Source organism: Sarcophilus harrisii, chromosome 5 (assembly GCF_902635505.1).
Source record: "Sarcophilus harrisii chromosome 5, mSarHar1.11, whole genome shotgun sequence".
NCBI lineage: Eukaryota > Metazoa > Chordata > Mammalia > Dasyuromorphia > Dasyuridae > Sarcophilus > Sarcophilus harrisii.
The window spans coordinates 274,561,360-274,578,332 of NC_045430.1; the positions used below are offsets into that span (position 1 = coordinate 274,561,360).

The 16,973-nt window shown below is 43.8% G+C and overlaps 1 protein-coding gene and 1 long non-coding RNA gene across 4 annotated transcripts; one reads left to right on the forward strand and one right to left on the reverse strand.

Annotated features, from left to right (window-relative positions):
* Positions 1-1,320: 1,320 nt before the first annotated feature.
* On the reverse strand, positions 1,321-12,989 carry NPY (neuropeptide Y). Of its 2 annotated transcripts, none has more exons than XM_012551419.3 (4): positions 12,833-12,989; positions 10,826-11,013; positions 7,152-7,232; positions 1,321-1,516 (listed from the first exon to the last, which is right to left on the reverse strand). In XM_012551419.3, the coding sequence occupies exons 2-4, from the start codon at positions 11,011-11,013 to the stop codon at positions 1,492-1,494; spliced, it is 294 nt and encodes a 97-aa protein (XP_012406873.1). In that variant the 5' UTR covers positions 12,833-12,989; the 3' UTR covers positions 1,321-1,491. The 2 variants fall into 2 exon arrangements, with proteins under 2 accessions (XP_012406873.1, XP_031796452.1); XM_031940592.1 differs by lacking the exon at positions 12,833-12,989 and adding an exon at positions 11,773-11,918.
* Positions 12,642-14,668, forward strand: LOC116419611. 2 transcript variants are annotated; one of them, XR_004229862.1, is made up of 3 exons: positions 12,642-12,910; positions 13,299-13,736; positions 14,271-14,668. It is a non-coding gene; the product is annotated as an uncharacterized LOC116419611 (long non-coding RNA). The 2 variants fall into 2 exon arrangements; XR_004229861.1 differs by having other exon boundaries at positions 12,909-13,184.
* The last annotated feature ends 2,305 nt before the right edge of the window (positions 14,669-16,973 follow it).

The following is a 16,973-nucleotide window of genomic DNA, read 5'->3' on the forward strand; positions in this document are numbered from 1 at the left end:
GTTTGGGAGAAGGGGTGGCCATGTCTTAGTGTCTGAAGCACCCTTGGCTAGGTAACCCGAGAGACAGCAAAGTTGGGCTTTTATTTCAGGATCAGGTGTGTGTGTGTGTGTGTGTGTGTGTGTGTGTGTGTGTTCCTCCAATGATATCCTTCTTTGATGAGTCACAAGGACATGGAAGTGACCCTGAATTTTCCAAAGCACATGGCATCCAAGGCTGGCAGGGCCAACAGTGTTGCAAAGACTTTGAGGAAAAAGCTAGCAAAGTGGAGGGGATGAGTGGTACTATGGAGTCAAGAAGCCCTGAATTCAGATCCTGTCTCAGACACTTACTAGCTGTGTAACCCTGAGTAGTTCACTTTAACCTCTCTCTGGCTCAGTTTCCTTATCTGTAAAATGGGGATAATAATAAGGTAACCTAGGATGGGCATAGGGGATGGATAATGAGATGGATTTGGGGTGGGGAGAATATCCACATTGGTGAAGTAACACATGCATGTAAGTATCCAAGATGTAAGTACCCAAGTGGGCTGAGTGTAATCACTAAAGAAGAGGAAGAGTTTCCCAAATTTTACTATAATCTGTTCAACACATTCTATGTTGTGTCAAAAGTTAGTAAAGAAGATTCCCTTCACTCCTTTCTTTATCTTTATATTGAAAGTAAGCTCATCCCCTGTAAAAGAGCATCACTACATAACCCAAATACTTACAGCCAAAACCTGGCTTCTGATCGTCCTCTGAAGTTTACTAGATATGGGACCCCAGGTTAGAAATCTCTTTCTGAGCCACAGATGACTACAATGATCACCTGATCACTGTTGTGGACAGAACACTAGATCTGGAGTCAGAAAGACTTGTGTTCAAATCTTGCTTGTGGAGGACTCAGTGATTGGTGAGTTCTCTTCCAATTCTAAATCTGTGATTCTATGATCCTTTCAACAGAAAGCAAGAAGCTTCTGTAATAACACCATCAAAGTAACATGAAGAAATAAGATCTCAGACTTTTCCCAAACTGGCCATTACTCACCGGCATTACCAGTTCTTCTCCCATTTAAATATGAACCAACTGAAGGAGAGATTGTCTTGCTTGTTTGTATTTGTATCTCAGCACTTAACATAGCTCCTGGGCCCTGTAAGCACTGAACAAATACTCACTCTATGAACTAATTTGTCTTGGTCTCACTTAACAAATTCCCAGCTTTCTCTCCAAGAAAACCAAGGGAACGAATGAGTAGATGCTGCTAGTGACTCTGATGAGGCCTCCGCAGAATTTCCTAACTCACAACCATCCCCACTCTGCTAATAGAAAATTTTCCTTTGCAGTTACATTTTTGAATGCATGGTAGTTTATTTAAACAAACATATATTTAAGACAATCACACGAAATAAACTTGGGGGCAAGGGGAGGGCAGCTACGTGCATCGAAAAGGTTGGTGGATCTAGGGAGACCAAGCTTCGTAGCCTGGGGTCGGGGGGAAAGAGCTGGGATTCCCATCACCACATGGAAGGGTCCTCAAACCTGTAAAAGAGGAGAAGCAATAGTTTATAAAATGTTGAGACAGTGAGGAAGAAAGAAATGAAGTCCTAACTTGGCAGGTGGTCAAAGGACAAGGATAGGATTTCCCTGACAGGAAAGAAGTAAGGAAGGGAATCAGGAAATAGGGGGGAAACTGTTTCTGGGAGGTTTCATTACCAGTGGAATTAACTTATGGCTTTCTGAGGTTCAGGGATTATCCTATCCCCCCCCCAAGACTGTCATCCAGCAAATTGAGGACATTTCTGTTTTTTCCCCAAGTCATTTTATATTGGAAGAACTAAAATTTTATATTCTGATCCTCTCTCTCTCTCTCTCTCTCTCTCTCTCTCTCTCTCTCTCTCTCTCTCACACACACACACACACACACACACACACACACACACTCACACACACAATTCATAGACAATATCAAGTTTGGCCAGACTCACTCCTTCATTGTTCCTCCAAATGATTTCCTAATTTGAAAAGATGCTATCAGGATTCGATTAACTCTATTTTTTTTAAACCAGCCAAACTGAAGAATAAGAAATAAAGCCAGGCACAACTGTTTCTTTATTCTCCGGTCACTGCCTGGATCTTACCTTCTAGTTCCTGCTGGAACCAATAAAACGTACAAATTTAAACCTGATCCTGGAACAAATCTTCTGTTACTTTATAAGCATTTGGGGATCATCCTCGGAATTATCAGTCTCCTGATATTTCAGCCTGAATGGGTGAGCTCAATTAATGGGCAACAGGTCAAGGTAAAGAGCTTTCTTCTAGCACACCAGTGTCACACAAACAAAAGTCACAGATTGTGCCCTTAATCCTGGCCAAGGCTGAGAGATGGGTACGGGTGAAAGAAGGCTCCTGGCTCAATTCAAACTCAGCACAGGAGCTCAAAGCAGTTCTCTCTTTGGGGAGAAATCACAATGGCAAAACTGACATCCCCTGACAGAAAAAGGGGGGTTGTAGCGCTCCCTCCTGGTGAACCTTGTTCAAGATCAGTGTTGTAAAACTCTGTGAGAGCTAACTAATGCAGATCTGGCCCAGGACTGGTGAGGAGAAATAGAGGAAAGTTTAAGATAGATGAGGGAGGGCATCCTCTCTAAGGGAAAATAAATGGTCCACTGGAAAAAGCACTGCATTTGGAGCTAGAAGATTAAGACTGCTTTGTGACCCCTGGATACGTCTGGGCTCTTCATTCATAAAATGGAAAGAATGGGCTGGAAGGTTTCAGTTCAGACTCTGGGAACTGTTCAGAAGGTAGAACACTCAATTCCTTACATGCAATGATCTTCTCACTATCTGATTTTTTACTACAAGCACAACACAACAAGCACAGTGCTTTTTTATATGTAGTAGCTGTCTAATAAATATTTGTTGAATTGATTTGAGTTGAGTTCTTGAAGGACCCTGGGTATCAATCGTAATTTAATTGTTATATAATATAATACAATATATTCTACATATGTTAATATCATTAATAGCAATTATAATCCTACAGTTCCAGGAAGTACTTGTCCAGTCTTTCTTTCATCTCTCCTATTCCTAGAAAACAAGCTGAGAGCTTGAGACATGAGCTAGTTGGCTCCATTCTCCAAGCAATAGACAAGGTCCTAAGCAAGAATATGTATTTAGGACTCAGAGATCCGGAGTTTGTACCTCACCTTTGCCATGTGCTATCTCTATAACTTTGGATAAGTCCCTTCTCTCTGGACCTCAGTTTCCTCATCTGTTGAACAAGAGAAATTGGACTAGATCTGTGAGGTTTCTTCCAGCTTTACCCCTTATCATTCACAGAGAATTCTAAAACTTCCATCTGTCTATAGTTGGAGTTGAATTTTTCACACATAAATCTTATAATGATTACTCGCCCAACCATTATAAATTGTCCAACATATAAGACTGACCAAATCCAGAATCTGGTCATATCATCTTAAAGTGGTAGGCTCATTCTGGCCTCCTCCCTTCTGAATTTAAGTAAAGCAGAATGAAAAAGGAAAGGATTTTTAAAAAACCTTTCACTTCCCTCTTTGGAAATGACAATAATTATCCTAATTATTATTTAATTTTTAAACCCCCAGTATTGAGTTTCAATTCCCTAGTGGATGGATCCATTTTGTTTCTCTTTCATGGATACATTCCTATATTTTGGGGTATATAGTAAAAAGATCAATGGCATCAAAAACAGCTGGATCCAAATCCCAATTCTTCCTTTCCTTAGTTGTATGATGTCTAGGTCAATTACCCTCTGCAAATCTGTTTCTTTATCTAAAGGAGATAACAATACTTTTCACATTAGAGAAATATTAGCTATTATTTCTCAATGTACTCTTTGAGTTTGATTTTTAATATTTCAATGAGAAATTTCAAAAAAAATATACACAATGGTCTGAAGTCTTAAGGGAGCCTTCCAGGAGCTTACGATCTGCTACATTGTTTTACATGGCCCAAATCGTATTCTCCATATAAATTTATATGACTATTAAGTTGGAGGGAGCCTTAAAGCTAGCTCTACTTTACAAACAGGGAAACTGAGGCTTGTGGAGTTGAAGTGACTTCCATGTCTTAGGTTAGGGGATGAGGGCTCAAGTCTGCTTCCTGATCCAGTACTCATCCAAGTATCCATGATGGATCTTTTAGTCAGTCACTATATTTTCCTACAAATCTTTCCATTCTTTCTTTAACACCACAGGGAAACTCTTTATTGTGTCTCTTAGAGGTTTGAGTCTGAAGTTCGTGAGCAGAACAGAACTATGCCTGAAGGCTAATCTTTTGGTACCTGAGATTTTCTAAAGGCACCCAAAACGCAGAGAACTTCAATGGAGGATGGAAGAAAAGGCTGCAAGGCCCTTGCTGGGAAAAGGTAGTATTTACAGTCTGCTCTTTTTGCTGACTCTCAAAGCTAAGAGGGACTTCAGAGATCATTTAACTTAACCTGTATCTGAACAGATTGAATCTCTGACCGGTGGGCTTCCAGCTTTTGCTTGAAGACTCCTACACAGAGTGAGCTCACTACCTGAGAGGATAATCCATTCGACTTTGAGATAGTTCTAATTGTTAGAAAATTTTTCCTTACATCAAAGCCTAAATCTATCATCCTAGAACTACAACCCATTTCTCCCAGTTCTATCTTCTGGGACCAAACAGAACAAAACTCACTCCTTTTCCACACAACAGCCCTTCTGATCTGGAAAAATGGTTCCCTATGTGTCCCAGAAAACTTTCACTTCAATGTCGTATTGCCCTTTTTTTCCCCCAAACATAACAATAATAATGTGTTTAATCTGTACACTGTAATCTTGTACTGGATGTTCCCATTTGTTGGATAATAATGATGATAATTATAAACAATAAATAAATGATTGCTTGCATTTACTTTGCGACGGGCACCATGCTAAGTGTTTTATAAATTTCATTTCATTTGATTCCACAGCAACCCCGAGAGGTGGGTGCTATTATTATTGCACTCATTTTACAGATGAGGAAATCTACACAGACAGGAGTTTAAATGACCTGACCAAGGTCACTCAGCTAGTAATTGTCTGAGGTTGGATTTGAATTCCTGTCTATGTTCTCTGCACTGTGGCACCACCCAGCTGCCTCAATATTAGGTTTAGAGATGTTGATTTTAGCTATTTTTTTAAAGCTCAGGAAAAAATAATGGGAAAATAATAGTTTAATAATAAATGATTAATAGTTTAATTAATTCATTAGTTTGACTAGTTAAATTAGGACCTAGAACCAAATGTGGCCTTAGAGATTGTCAAGTTGCCCAGCTCACATTAAAGAGCAGAAACTAAGAGATCCAGAGTGTTGAACAATTTTCCAAAATCAGACTGAGACTAAGCAGCAAAATCAGGATTCGATCCTAGGGCTTCTGACCTCAAATTTCTTCCCACCTACCTCTGTCTTTACAAATATTTCAAGTATACTTTCTAGGAGATAATGAACAAAGGGCAATTAGGCTTACTAATGAAAAAGCCAAATGTTAACCTTGTGTTTTACTAAGAATTCTTTTCCTGGAGTTAATATTTGATGAATACAAGTTTTCTTAAAAGTTTAAATCATTGCATAGTTTCTTGCCCACACCCTCATTTAATCACTTTGTAATTTGCTCATTGAAGAATACAAAAAGCATAAATATTCTTTGAGCCATTCAGACCCATGTTGGAGAGAGAGAGATAGAGAGACAGAGAGGGAGGGAGGAAGGGAGAAGGAAGGAGGAGGGAAGGAGAGAGAGAAAGAGAGAGGGAAGAAGGGAGATAGAGAGGGAGGATAGAGAGATGGGTGTGTCTGTGTCTGTGTCTGTGCCTGTATCTGTATGCCTGTGTCACCATCAGGTCAAGAGACTAGGAATCATTCTGTCCTGGTCACTAGAGAACCATACAAGACCTTGCCTAAAGCCCTTCCCTCCTTTGGCCCACCGGCTGAACCTGAAATCCCATCACCAGCCTGCTATTTTGCACTGAAGCACTGCCCATTTAACCAGGATTTCTCATCTCCAATCCAACCTCCTTTCCAGTCAAAAGGAAAAAAGAGCTTAACAATCCATTCCGATCAAACAAGCATGTTTTAAGTCTTTGCCGAGTTCTGTCCCAGGGGCTGGAGCCACAGAGACAAAAAGGGGGAACAGTCTCTGCCCTCAGAATGCTGCCGTTCTGCTGTACACTTCCACAGAACCAAACAGGCACAGTTTGGACCGGCTCTTCCATCCTCATAATGCTCATTCTCACTTCCTTCGCAACAAGACTCTTCCCCCTCTCTGCTGGAGGTCAAAGGGCAAAGCTGCCATTTTACTGGACTGCTTACGGGTTCTACCTAGTAGTCTCACTGCACAAGTCACAAGAGCGTCCAACACAAAGGACCAGGCGGACAAACTTGGGAGGCTTCATGTCAGCTTGGAAGAAGGTTTGAAGGCTGCTCCCTCAAGTCCTAGAAGCCATCTTTTAAGTCAGTATAAGGTTACAAAATATGAACCTTTTCTCCTCAAGCTCCATAAACTTCCCTAAGACCAGGGAAAAAACCCACTGTCATTTCTCTGTGATACTGGCTCATAAAGATAATACACAGACACGTGGGGCCGGAGGTTGGACGCCTGAGACTTTACTGTCCTTGGAATAGTATCATAAGAGTCTCTGTATCTACTATGTTACTCTCATCCCCTCCGCTCTCATTCCATCCCTCTAATATTACTCTCAACATGACACTGTAGTAGTGACAGTTATTTTAAAAGCACAGCTGAATTTTGATTGGTTTTTCTTTCAACTGTTCTTAAAGTTCTTTTTTCCCCCTGAGGCACTTGGGATTGAGTGACTTGCCCATAGTCATACAGTTAAGAAGTGGTAGGTATCTGAGGCCAGATTTGAACTCAGGTCCTTCTGACTTCAGGGTTGTTCTCTAACCACTGCACCACCTAGCTGCCTTAAGGTATCTTTTCTAAGGAAATTGCCTCAAATCCTTCACAGATTATACCAGAAGGAAAAGAGGGGTTTTCAGGGAATGCAAAGGGAGGAGAGGATCAGGAAAAGCACCACAGGATATCTCTGAGAAACACCATGACATGATTTCACTAAGTTGAATTCATACACAAAGAGAGCTGATGTTTAAAAATAAAATGAACCCCTTCTCATACCTGGATCTAGGAAGGTTTTCTGTACTTTCTCTCAACAACAGATCGGAGATCAGGTTCTCGGGGTTGGATCGTTTTCCATACCTGAAAGAAGAAACAAGTTTAAAATGTACATCCAATACAAGAAAATATTTTTGTGGCTTCATTAATCTGGGGAACTCCTGGCCTCAATAACTCCTTAGTCCATTACAGTCTCTGACATTGTTGTTGCTGTTCATCTGTGTCTGACTCTTCATGTGCCATTTCCTTCTCTGGCTCATTTCACAGATAAGGAAACTGAGGCAAACGGGGTTAAGTGACTTGCCTATGGTCATACAGCTAGGAAATACCTGAAACCCATTTGAACTCAGGTCTTTTTGACTCCAGGTCTGGTGCCCCATCCCCTGCAGCCCCCTTTGACTTAATAAATAAATAAATCCCAAGGAATCTCCTGAAATAGTCAAAGATTAAATCATTTATCTTGGGGTCTAACAGACAGGGATAAAAAAGTAGTTGAATTCGGATCTCTCTTTCCTTAAGGCTCGTATTCTATCTACTAAGCTGTGAGGCAAATGAAATAGATTTAAGTATGTGGTTCCTGTGGTTCCTATGATAACAGCATAATGGATATTATGTAGATATAGTAAATAATAATGATATAGTATATAATGATGATATAGCAAAATACTGTTTGTTTAACTCTAATCAGAAAACAATTTTTCCCCCCAAAAAAGTCCTCTTTTAATCTGTGTTCAATAAGCTTCAGTACCAAACGGAGGCAATTTGCCTGAAAAGATTACAGCTATTAACAAAATGCTTTTTGATTCAACTGTGCCGTTTTATCTTCCATGTTTTTCTGTCCCCTGGAATATGAAATTATTAGCTTTCTGGGAAAGTTCTCAGTAAACAATATTATTGCTTTATTGGGAGCCAGAGCACCTGGATTTAACTCCCTTCTTTATTACTTACCACTCACCTGTCCATCATATGTGTTATTACCTGTGTATTACATATGTCCATCATGTAACTTTTCTGGGCCTCCTCCACAAAGGAGGGATTGCACTAGACCATCTGGGAGGTTCCTTCTCTATCTCTGTATATATTCTGAACATATTTACATATGTAAATGTTGTCTGATCTATTAGAATATAAGTTCTTTGAAGGCAGAGCCTGTTTTTTATTTTTCTCTTTCTCTTCTCCAGTGACTGACAAAATGGCAGTTTAACAAAATAAACAAAATGGTGTTTATTGATTAATTCTAGCTCAGATTTACGATCCTATATGAATTAAATTCTTTTTATTTCTAGACATTATTTCATTATATTATTCTCTACTTCTAATATTAAGTAAATCGGGATTGATTCAAAAGTTTTGCTGAAATTCCATTTTTATTGGAATAGAAAAAGAACCGTACGAGGAACAATAATTGAATCAGGTTGAGCTTTGGATTAATTTCCAATTATTTCAATTATTGAAAAAAAGACAGTAAGTCACCTTATCAAAAATACTCTATGTAAGTAGCATCCCCTCTTTCAAGGCAATATGGTATAATTGGGTACTGAAGTTCTGGGGTCAAACTCTCCCACGGACAACCAAGGCTATGTGACGATGGGTAACTTAATCTCTAAGTCTCAGGCAACTTCCTAGGATTTTATACTCAGTTTTTCTCTTTCTCTTCTCCAGTGACTGACAAAATGGCAGTTTAACAAAATAAACAAAATGGTGTTTATTGATTAATTCTAGCTCAGATTTACGATCCTATATGAATTAAATTCTTTTTATTTCTAGACATTATTTCATTATATTATTCTCTACTTCTAATATTAAGTAAATCGGGATTGATTCAAAAGTTTTGCTGAAATTCCATTTTTATTGGAATAGAAAAAGAACCGTACGAGGAACAATAATTGAATCAGGTTGAGCTTTGGATTAATTTCCAATTATTTCAATTATTGAAAAAAAGACAGTAAGTCACCTTATCAAAAATACTCTATGTAAGTAGCATCCCCTCTTTCAAGGCAATATGGTATAATTGGGTACTGAAGTTCTGGGGTCAAACTCTCCCACGGACAACCAAGGCTATGTGACTATGGGTAACTTAATCTCTAAGTCTCAGGCAACTTCCTAGGATTTTATACTCAGTTGAGTCCCAATGAAAATGGACATAATGTCTCAACTATCGCTTCTGGCCTGCCTAGGTGTGCTGAGGTACCTAACACTTCTGTTTGCTGCCGATTTCTGTTCCGAGTTCTAGTATTATCTCCCATTGCTTTGTGAAATTGGCCAGACAAGGAAATCCCAAAGAAATCAATTAATTGTGGCTATTCTTTGGCCACTAAAACGTTCCCTCCTCAATATGGATAGAAATATTTAGATCTTTCAAATGTTGACATAACCCAAGTAAAATGTTGGAGTTAAGATAGGACCTGGCACATAGTAAGAGATTAATACATATTAATTGACTGCTAGCCAGGAAGTACAACGTCAAGTATCTAGTTAATAAAGTACAAGCTTGTGTCCCAGAGGACTTCTTGGCCCCTGTGTCTGTTCTTTTTTTCCCCCTGAGGCAATCGGGGTTAAGTGACTTGCCCAGGGTCACACAGTTAGTAAGTCTTAAGTGTCTGAGGACATATTTCAACTCAGCTCCTCCTGACTTCAAGGCTGGTATTCTATCCACTACAGCAACTAGCTGCCTCCCCCCTTTCCCCATGTCTGTTCTGTAAGAAGACAGGGAGGCATCTGGATTTTAGCTCCAAGGCCAGGTCTCTTCTGAGAAATCAAAGAATGAAATTGAAAGAAGAAGAAGAAAAAAAAAACATATGATGTTCCATGGAAAAATGGGCTGGATTTAGTGTAAAGATGTGGATTCAGATCCTGTTTCTTCCACTCACGCAAATTACTTCATCTTTCTGAGCCTCAGTTTCTTTTTCAAGCAAAACCCTTGCCAGAATCTAGGATAAGAACTAGACCTGCTCTAGGGTGAGCAAATTCTGCCAGTGCAGGGCACCAGCAACTCTGCACTATACAGTCTGAGAGATCTGCACAATAATAATTATAATAGTATTTATGCAGTGCTTTAAGAGCTGCAAAGTACTTTACAATTAGTATTTTCTTTGATCCTTTCAAACTGAAAGGTGATATTTTTATCCCCATTTAATAGATAAGAAAACTGACATGAATATAGGTTAAATTGCTCATCCAGGGTCATATAGACAGTAGCTTCCTAATCAGATCTTTAATGTAGGTATATCATTGCTGGGAGAGTAGCTTTCGATCCACTATACCAGGGTGTCTCTTGCTTGAATTTATTAGAAGAAAATTCACTTCATGAGCCTTTTTCTATATTGTTCCTTCATCTGGAGTCTGGGACAAATTGAGAAATCTGCTTTGGGTTTTTTTGGACCCCCCAAATTTTGCTCCTTTCATTTTTTGAATTTTCTCCATATCCCTTTGGTCCCCCCCTTCTTTCTCCATCTTGGCTTTCCTCTCCCCAGTCAAATTTCTCAGGCACAAAAAAGACTGCTCATCGGAGAAAAGAGCCTGGGCCTTCCACAGGAAGATCCGGATGCCCAGTGGGCTGAAAGGGGAAAAGCCGAGAAGCTGGAGAGGGGCTTCCTCCTTCCTAGGGTTTGGGAGCACTGGATTGTGGGTACCTGTGTGGCAGCAACAGATGCCCTGGCTGCTCATGGGGCTCTTACCTCTGTCTGGTGATGAGATTGATATAGTGCCGCAGAGCTGAGTAGTATCTGGCCAAGTCCTCTGGGGGCGAGTCCTGCCTGGGACTATCCGGCTTGGAGGGGTAGGACTCAGCCAGGGTCTCCAGGCCGATGAGCAGAGACAGGGCACAGGTCAGCACGTAGAGCCACAGCCGCCTGCTTCTCTCCATCTGGGCAGCACAGGGGAAGGATACTGGTTGGACTGGGCTCCTGGTATGGTTAAACAGACATTCCCTTCCCTCCCTCATGGCCCTCCCTTCTCGTCTCCCTCAAGACCCAGTCTGCAACTCCCTCAATTCTCTGGGTGCCCCAACTCACACCCAACAGCCTTGAGCCCACAGTCCTGCTGGACCCCACTGTCCTGTACAATGAATATCTGTTTTGGCCCGCTCTTCCTGCCAGGGTAATGGGAACTTGGGCAAAACTTTGAGGGGGTTGGGTTGAAAGTCTTGAGTCAGGAGAAAGGGGAATCATTCAAGGAGCTTTCCTATTTCTTTACTGAATAAGGCTTAAAAAGGGCCTAGGGATATCATATGCTAATATCTTTCATTTTACAGATCAAGAAACAAAGGCCCTAAAAGGTTGCTCAGCTCTGGGAGGGAAAAGAGGGATTGCTGGAGGGGAGAGTTAGGGAGGGAATAAGAGCTAGATGCTCAGTGGATAGAAGGCTGGATCTGAGCTCAAAATCTGAGTTCTAGCTGTCTGACCCTGGGTTTTAATCCATTGGAGAAGGAAATGGCAAACCATTTCGTTATCTTTGCCCCCTCCCCAAATAAAGAACCACAGACAGCATGAGTCACCCGGGTCATGAAGAGTTATGTCAGACATAACTAATAACTGATCAGGGCAGGGGGGCGTCCATGAGGATCCCCCTTTCCCCAAAACACAGGGTCAGTTTCTTTCCAGCAAACTTAGCCTTGCTGAGTTACCTGGGGATACTGGGAGGCAACGGGACTTGTTCAAGGTCCCCCAGCAAGGATGCATAAGAGGTGGCAGCAGAGTCAATGTTTGAATCTGGATGCTCTGAATCCAACACTTTCCACTGCCCTAGAAACTTTTTCGACTGTGCTCGGGCTAGTGCGGGCCGGCTGGCCCTGCCCTGTTCCTTGTCAGCGCATCTACCCGGTCCTGCTCCGATCTTCTGCCCCGCCCATCTGCTCTATGACACACACACACACACACACACACACACCCCAGCTGTTTGCTAAGAGGAACGGAGAGAACTCCAAACCTGAAGGGGACAAATGGTGGCGCTGGGAGGGAGCGGGCTCCAGACCCGGACCAGGGGTCCTCACGTGCTCAATTAGGACCGTCCCAGACTAAAAACCCGGCTGCAAAGTGAGAGGTTCCTCACTGCTTTCCTTCCCATCTTCTAAACTATAATTTCTCCCCAGCTGGAAAGGGGGAAAAGTAATCATGGGAAGCCCCTAATGCAGAAACCTTTCTGGACACCTTTCAGCCCAGACACCCCTTTAGCATGCCTTGCATACAGTAAGTGCCTAATCATTGTCCAGTTCTTCGGCGTCTCCGACAGACTGCCCTTTGCAAAGTGGTTCTGGTTTCTCCCTCCCCTCCAAGACGCGGGAACAAAAATCTTAGGGTGAGCGGAGTAGGTCAAGCCGGACCCTGCCATGGAAACTTGGGCGGTGAAGGGGAACCCTTGCACAAGCCCGCCCTTGCACAAGCCCGCGCGCCACCCTCGGAATCTCCTTTTCAGCGTTCTGGACCGTTGGCCGGTCCGGGGGTCAGTCCCCAGACCGGACAGAGGTGTCCGGGATGGAGCTGGGAACGGGGGGACTCCCGCTAAGTTGAGGAAGATCGGGGAGCGAAGCAACCACTGGGACAGCCGGGACTCGGAAGTCTAGAGAAAGAGCTCCGAGGAGCTGTCCCTCTTCGAGTTGCCCGGCTCGGTTCTCGGCTCTCCCAGCTCCCGGGAGGGCTTCGACAGGGAGCCAGCTGCGGGGGAGGGGGCCGGGAGGGCGGACTTACGTTGGCCGAAGGTCCCGTCTAAGTGAGGAAGTGAGGCGCTTCTCCGCTCCCGGGGGTTCGAGGCAGTCGGAGGACCAGGTCTCTGTCTGAGTTGGAGCAGTGCCACGCCGGGGCTTTTATGGCCCTCCGCCCCCGTCTCCACCCCCCACCCAAACAGCTTCCCACTGGCTGCAGGAGGGGCTTTGGGCAATCACGTTCGGATGACTACTACCCCAGCCACTTACCGCCTCCGCCCCCTTCCCCGGCTGCTGGAACATTACGAGGACCTCCTCCCCCCACCCCCGTCCCGGGTGTAGCCGGGAGATCCTGACTCCAGGGCGGTGAGCGGGTGCCGTCTCGGGGCTGGCAACGGGTGAGGAGGCCCTCCGCCCCCGGGTGTCCCCTCTCTCCCCCAACGCCTCCCACGCCGCCTCCGCGCCCTCTGGCGAGGTCAAAACTAACTCTCCTGAGTCATTCTCCCCTCTAGGACACCTGCTCGTCTCGGGGTGCGGGGAGCTTCCGCCGGACCCACGGTCACCGGAGCCGCCGAGGTCTCAAGAGCCGTGCCCAGCTCCCCCTGGACCAGCTTGGCCCCTAGCTCCTTCTGCTCTCCACCCCCTCCCCTCCCCCCCAAGGGTCGGATAGAGTCGGCAGCCCGGAGTCCCACTGACCCCTCCACACCACTGCCCTGGAGCGGAGACGAGCTTTTCCTTCACCCCGCCCCCCCCGCCCCCCTCCTCCCCTAGTCCTCCTGGCCAAGCGCTCCCCTATCCCATCCCGCTCCTAGCTCGGCCTTCCCTCGGAAGAAGCTGCTGGAAGGAGCTGGGGCAGGAGCCAGCAGACCTCGGCCACCAGCCCCCCACCCCCCACCCAGACCAGAGTCTGACCTCAGAACCTCGTAGCCCCGCTCTGCCGAATGGCCACAGTGAGTTCCCAGACCCTGCCGGGGACAAGCAGCCCCCAGCCCCACCCCCCCCCACCCCGGGCACTTGGGAAGCTTGTAACTTGTAGGGCCCTTCGTGCGCTCGGAGAGAAGTGACCTCCTCCATCTCCGGTGCCCGGAGGACCTGGGCCCGCGGGGCTGCCCTCACTGGGGACCACGGGAAACCACCCTGGGGGATGGCAACAGTTACTGGGGGGTGGCAACAGTTACTGGGGGATGGCAACGGCCACTAGGGGATGGCCACTAGGGGATGGCCACGGCCACTGGGGGATGGCAACAGTTACTGGGGGATGGCAACAGTCACTGGGGGATGGCAACGGCCACTAGGGGATGGCAACAGTCACTGGGGGATGGCAACAGTCCCTGGGGGATGGTAACAGTCACTGGGGGATGGCCACTGGGGGAAAGGAGCCACAGCCCCCCCCCCCCCCCGGTTACGCTGTGGGCACAGTGTCAGCTTGACCAGTCGGGAAAGTCTTTTTAACAACAAGCTCAATTAGGACTCTCTCATGACAGCAGAGCCAGGTTGCGCGCGCTCGTGGTCGCTGCACACCTGTTGGAGGTCCGACAAACCTGGTATAAAGTCCAGATTTGGGGAAGCTGCCTGAGCTCGGGAGCACAAAACTACAACTCCCAGAATGCTGCTCGCGCGAGGACACTCACTTAACTGAAAAAGCAAAGTTTGTGTGAACACTTCCACTCAAAATATCTCAAGTTTTCCTCTCTCTTCACCAGAATGTGCCAGCAGTTCCTTGCCTTAAAGATGGTGGGTGGGTGGTCCCGAAGTGGGGCTAAGTCCTTTGAGGTCAGGTTGTCGGCTGTCTTTTATTTTCTTAATTTCTGTAGTCCCAGCACCCAAGACAATGCTTTGCACATACTACTAGGCACTTAATAAAATGGTGGTTGGATTGGTCCGAATAGTCTTTTTTTTTTAATCTTAATAATAACGGCCACTCGTAAACCATTTGGAGGTTTTCAAAACCCTTAACACAAATTACCTATTTCATTTCCACAATAAACATAGGGATTTTTTTTCTCATTTTAAAGATAACAGGTTCAGAGAGGTGAAGAAGTAACTTCCTCAAATCACACAGCTACTCAATTTCTGAGGTCAGATCTTAATCCTGGTTTTCTAGAAGTCAGCTCCACTCTTCATATCCTACACACACACACACACACACACACACACACACACACTCTCTCTCTCTCTCTCTCTCTCTCTCTCACACACACACACACACACACACACACTCTCACACTCACACTCACACTCACACTCACACACATACTCAACACTCCATATCAGATTTTGACTTTTTGAAGATCCGTGGATCAAAGGATTCTACTTGAAATCAGTAAGACTCATCTCCCATAGTTAAGACTCCCTCAGACACTTATTAGGGGCAAGTCCCTTAACCTCAGTCTCCTCATCAATAAAATAAACTGAAGGCTGACGCACCACTCCATTCTCTCTTCCAAGAAACCCCCTGACTCTCAGAGAGTCAGATACAATCTAACAACTTGTTTTGTTCCATGACTGGAACATATTTCATCCAAAAGATACTGCCTTTCATTGCAAGTTGTGCTCAGCCACAGCCAGACACACTGTAACTTGACTTTTAACATAATGTTACTGTGATTCTCTTCAAGAATGAGGGACAACAACCTAACCTAATTTATGCAGGAAACACACAAAAAGCAATGTTCTATTTGCTTATCTGAAGGAAAGTGACTCTAAAAAGCTACTAATAAAGAAAATTAGTGAATGCTGTGACCTCTTACTTTCTTAAAGGGGGAAAGGAGATAGGTCAATTTCTTTTAAGATGTTCAAAAATTGTGAACTTGAAGTTGAGCTATAAAATTTGGAAGAAATAAGATTTAGAACTGAAAAGGATTCTGGAAGTCATAGAGGTCAACCTCTCATTCCTCTTTGACATATAGGGGAATAAGCCCAGAGGGACCACAGGATCAGAGCCGGAGGGACCTTTAAAGTCATAGAATTCATTTTTTTTTTTAGCTTATGATGAATCTGTGGAATCACATTTTTTATTTTGAAAAAAATTACATTATCCCTTGCACTCACTTCTATTCCAACTTTTCCCCTCCCTCCCTCCACCCCCTCCCCCTGATGGCAAGCAGTCCTATACATGTTAAATATGTCCCAGTGTGCAGATAACAATATATGTGTGCAGGACCGAACAGTTCTCTTGTTGCACAGGAAGAATTGGATTCAGAAGGTAGAAATAACCCAGGAAGAAAAAAAGTTTATATTCATTTGTCATGGAATTCATTTGACAGAGGAGAAGGCTAGGGCCCAGTGGATTTCACTTTGCTTTTAGGTAACAGAAATGGAATTGAAAATCAAACGCTCTGGTTTAAAACCTTAGAAAGCCGATTTGCAAGGGACTGGATGCCTTCATGTGGCTCTTTGGAAAGTGATTTAACTAGTTTTAACCAATGTTACCTCTATTTAACGACTCAGGATTCAGGTCATCCTGTTCTCAGGGTTTGAAATTTCAAGAAAAAGGTAAGAGATGAGTGTCTAAGGATCCTCTGTGCCTCCCATTTAGGGGACCCGACATGATTGTATTACTGGAACTCCAAGATACTAGACTGTGCAAACAAATGGACAGATGGATAGATAAAATGAAGGTTTAGTTCAGCATGGTTATAATCTCCTTTCTCACCATTTTAATACTTAAATATTCATGTATAAGCTTAGGGGTAACTAGGCTAACACTTCGTCTATCACAAAAAGCATGACTAATAGCCATAAACTCTGGGGAACATCTACAATCTGGGAAATTTCCCAGTGGAATAGAAAAGCTAAGACAAAACTGGGATCCCAGAGGAAGAAAAAGTGAATTGTTTGGATGGGAGTAGAACATAAGCAACAAAAAAGATACAAAGATGAGACATGCAGAAGCCAGCACACAATTTATAGCAACAAAACTTAATTTAAAATAACCTTGAGATGAAGGATACCTAATAATGGTAGTTGAATATGGTACATTATACCCAGGTTACCTTCTGCTCTTCTTCCATTTCTTCCATTGTATATAGAGCTTTAATAGTGTAATATTGGGGACTTTGGTCCAGAATCCTGGAATTTTTAGACAGCTGATAGCATTTGCACAGTTGATTTTAGCACCTCATTAACAAGAATAGGTCACTAAAACAGGAAGCTACCAGATAGTTCTCTTCCTCCCTAGTCACAGT

Excerpts from the sequence above, each read along its gene's own strand:
- NPY (XM_012551419.3), bottom strand. The coding sequence starts at position 11,013 with ATGGAGAGAAGCAGGCGGCTGTGGCTCTACGTGCTGACCTGTGCCCTG. Across the intron at positions 7,233-10,825 it reads AATCTCATCACCAGACAGAG|GTATGGAAAACGATCCAACC; the intron begins GTAAGAGCCCCA and ends TTCTTCTTTCAG. Across the intron at positions 1,517-7,151 it reads GAAAACCTTCCTAGATCCAG|GTTTGAGGACCCTTCCATGT; the intron begins GTATGAGAAGGG and ends CCTCTTTTACAG.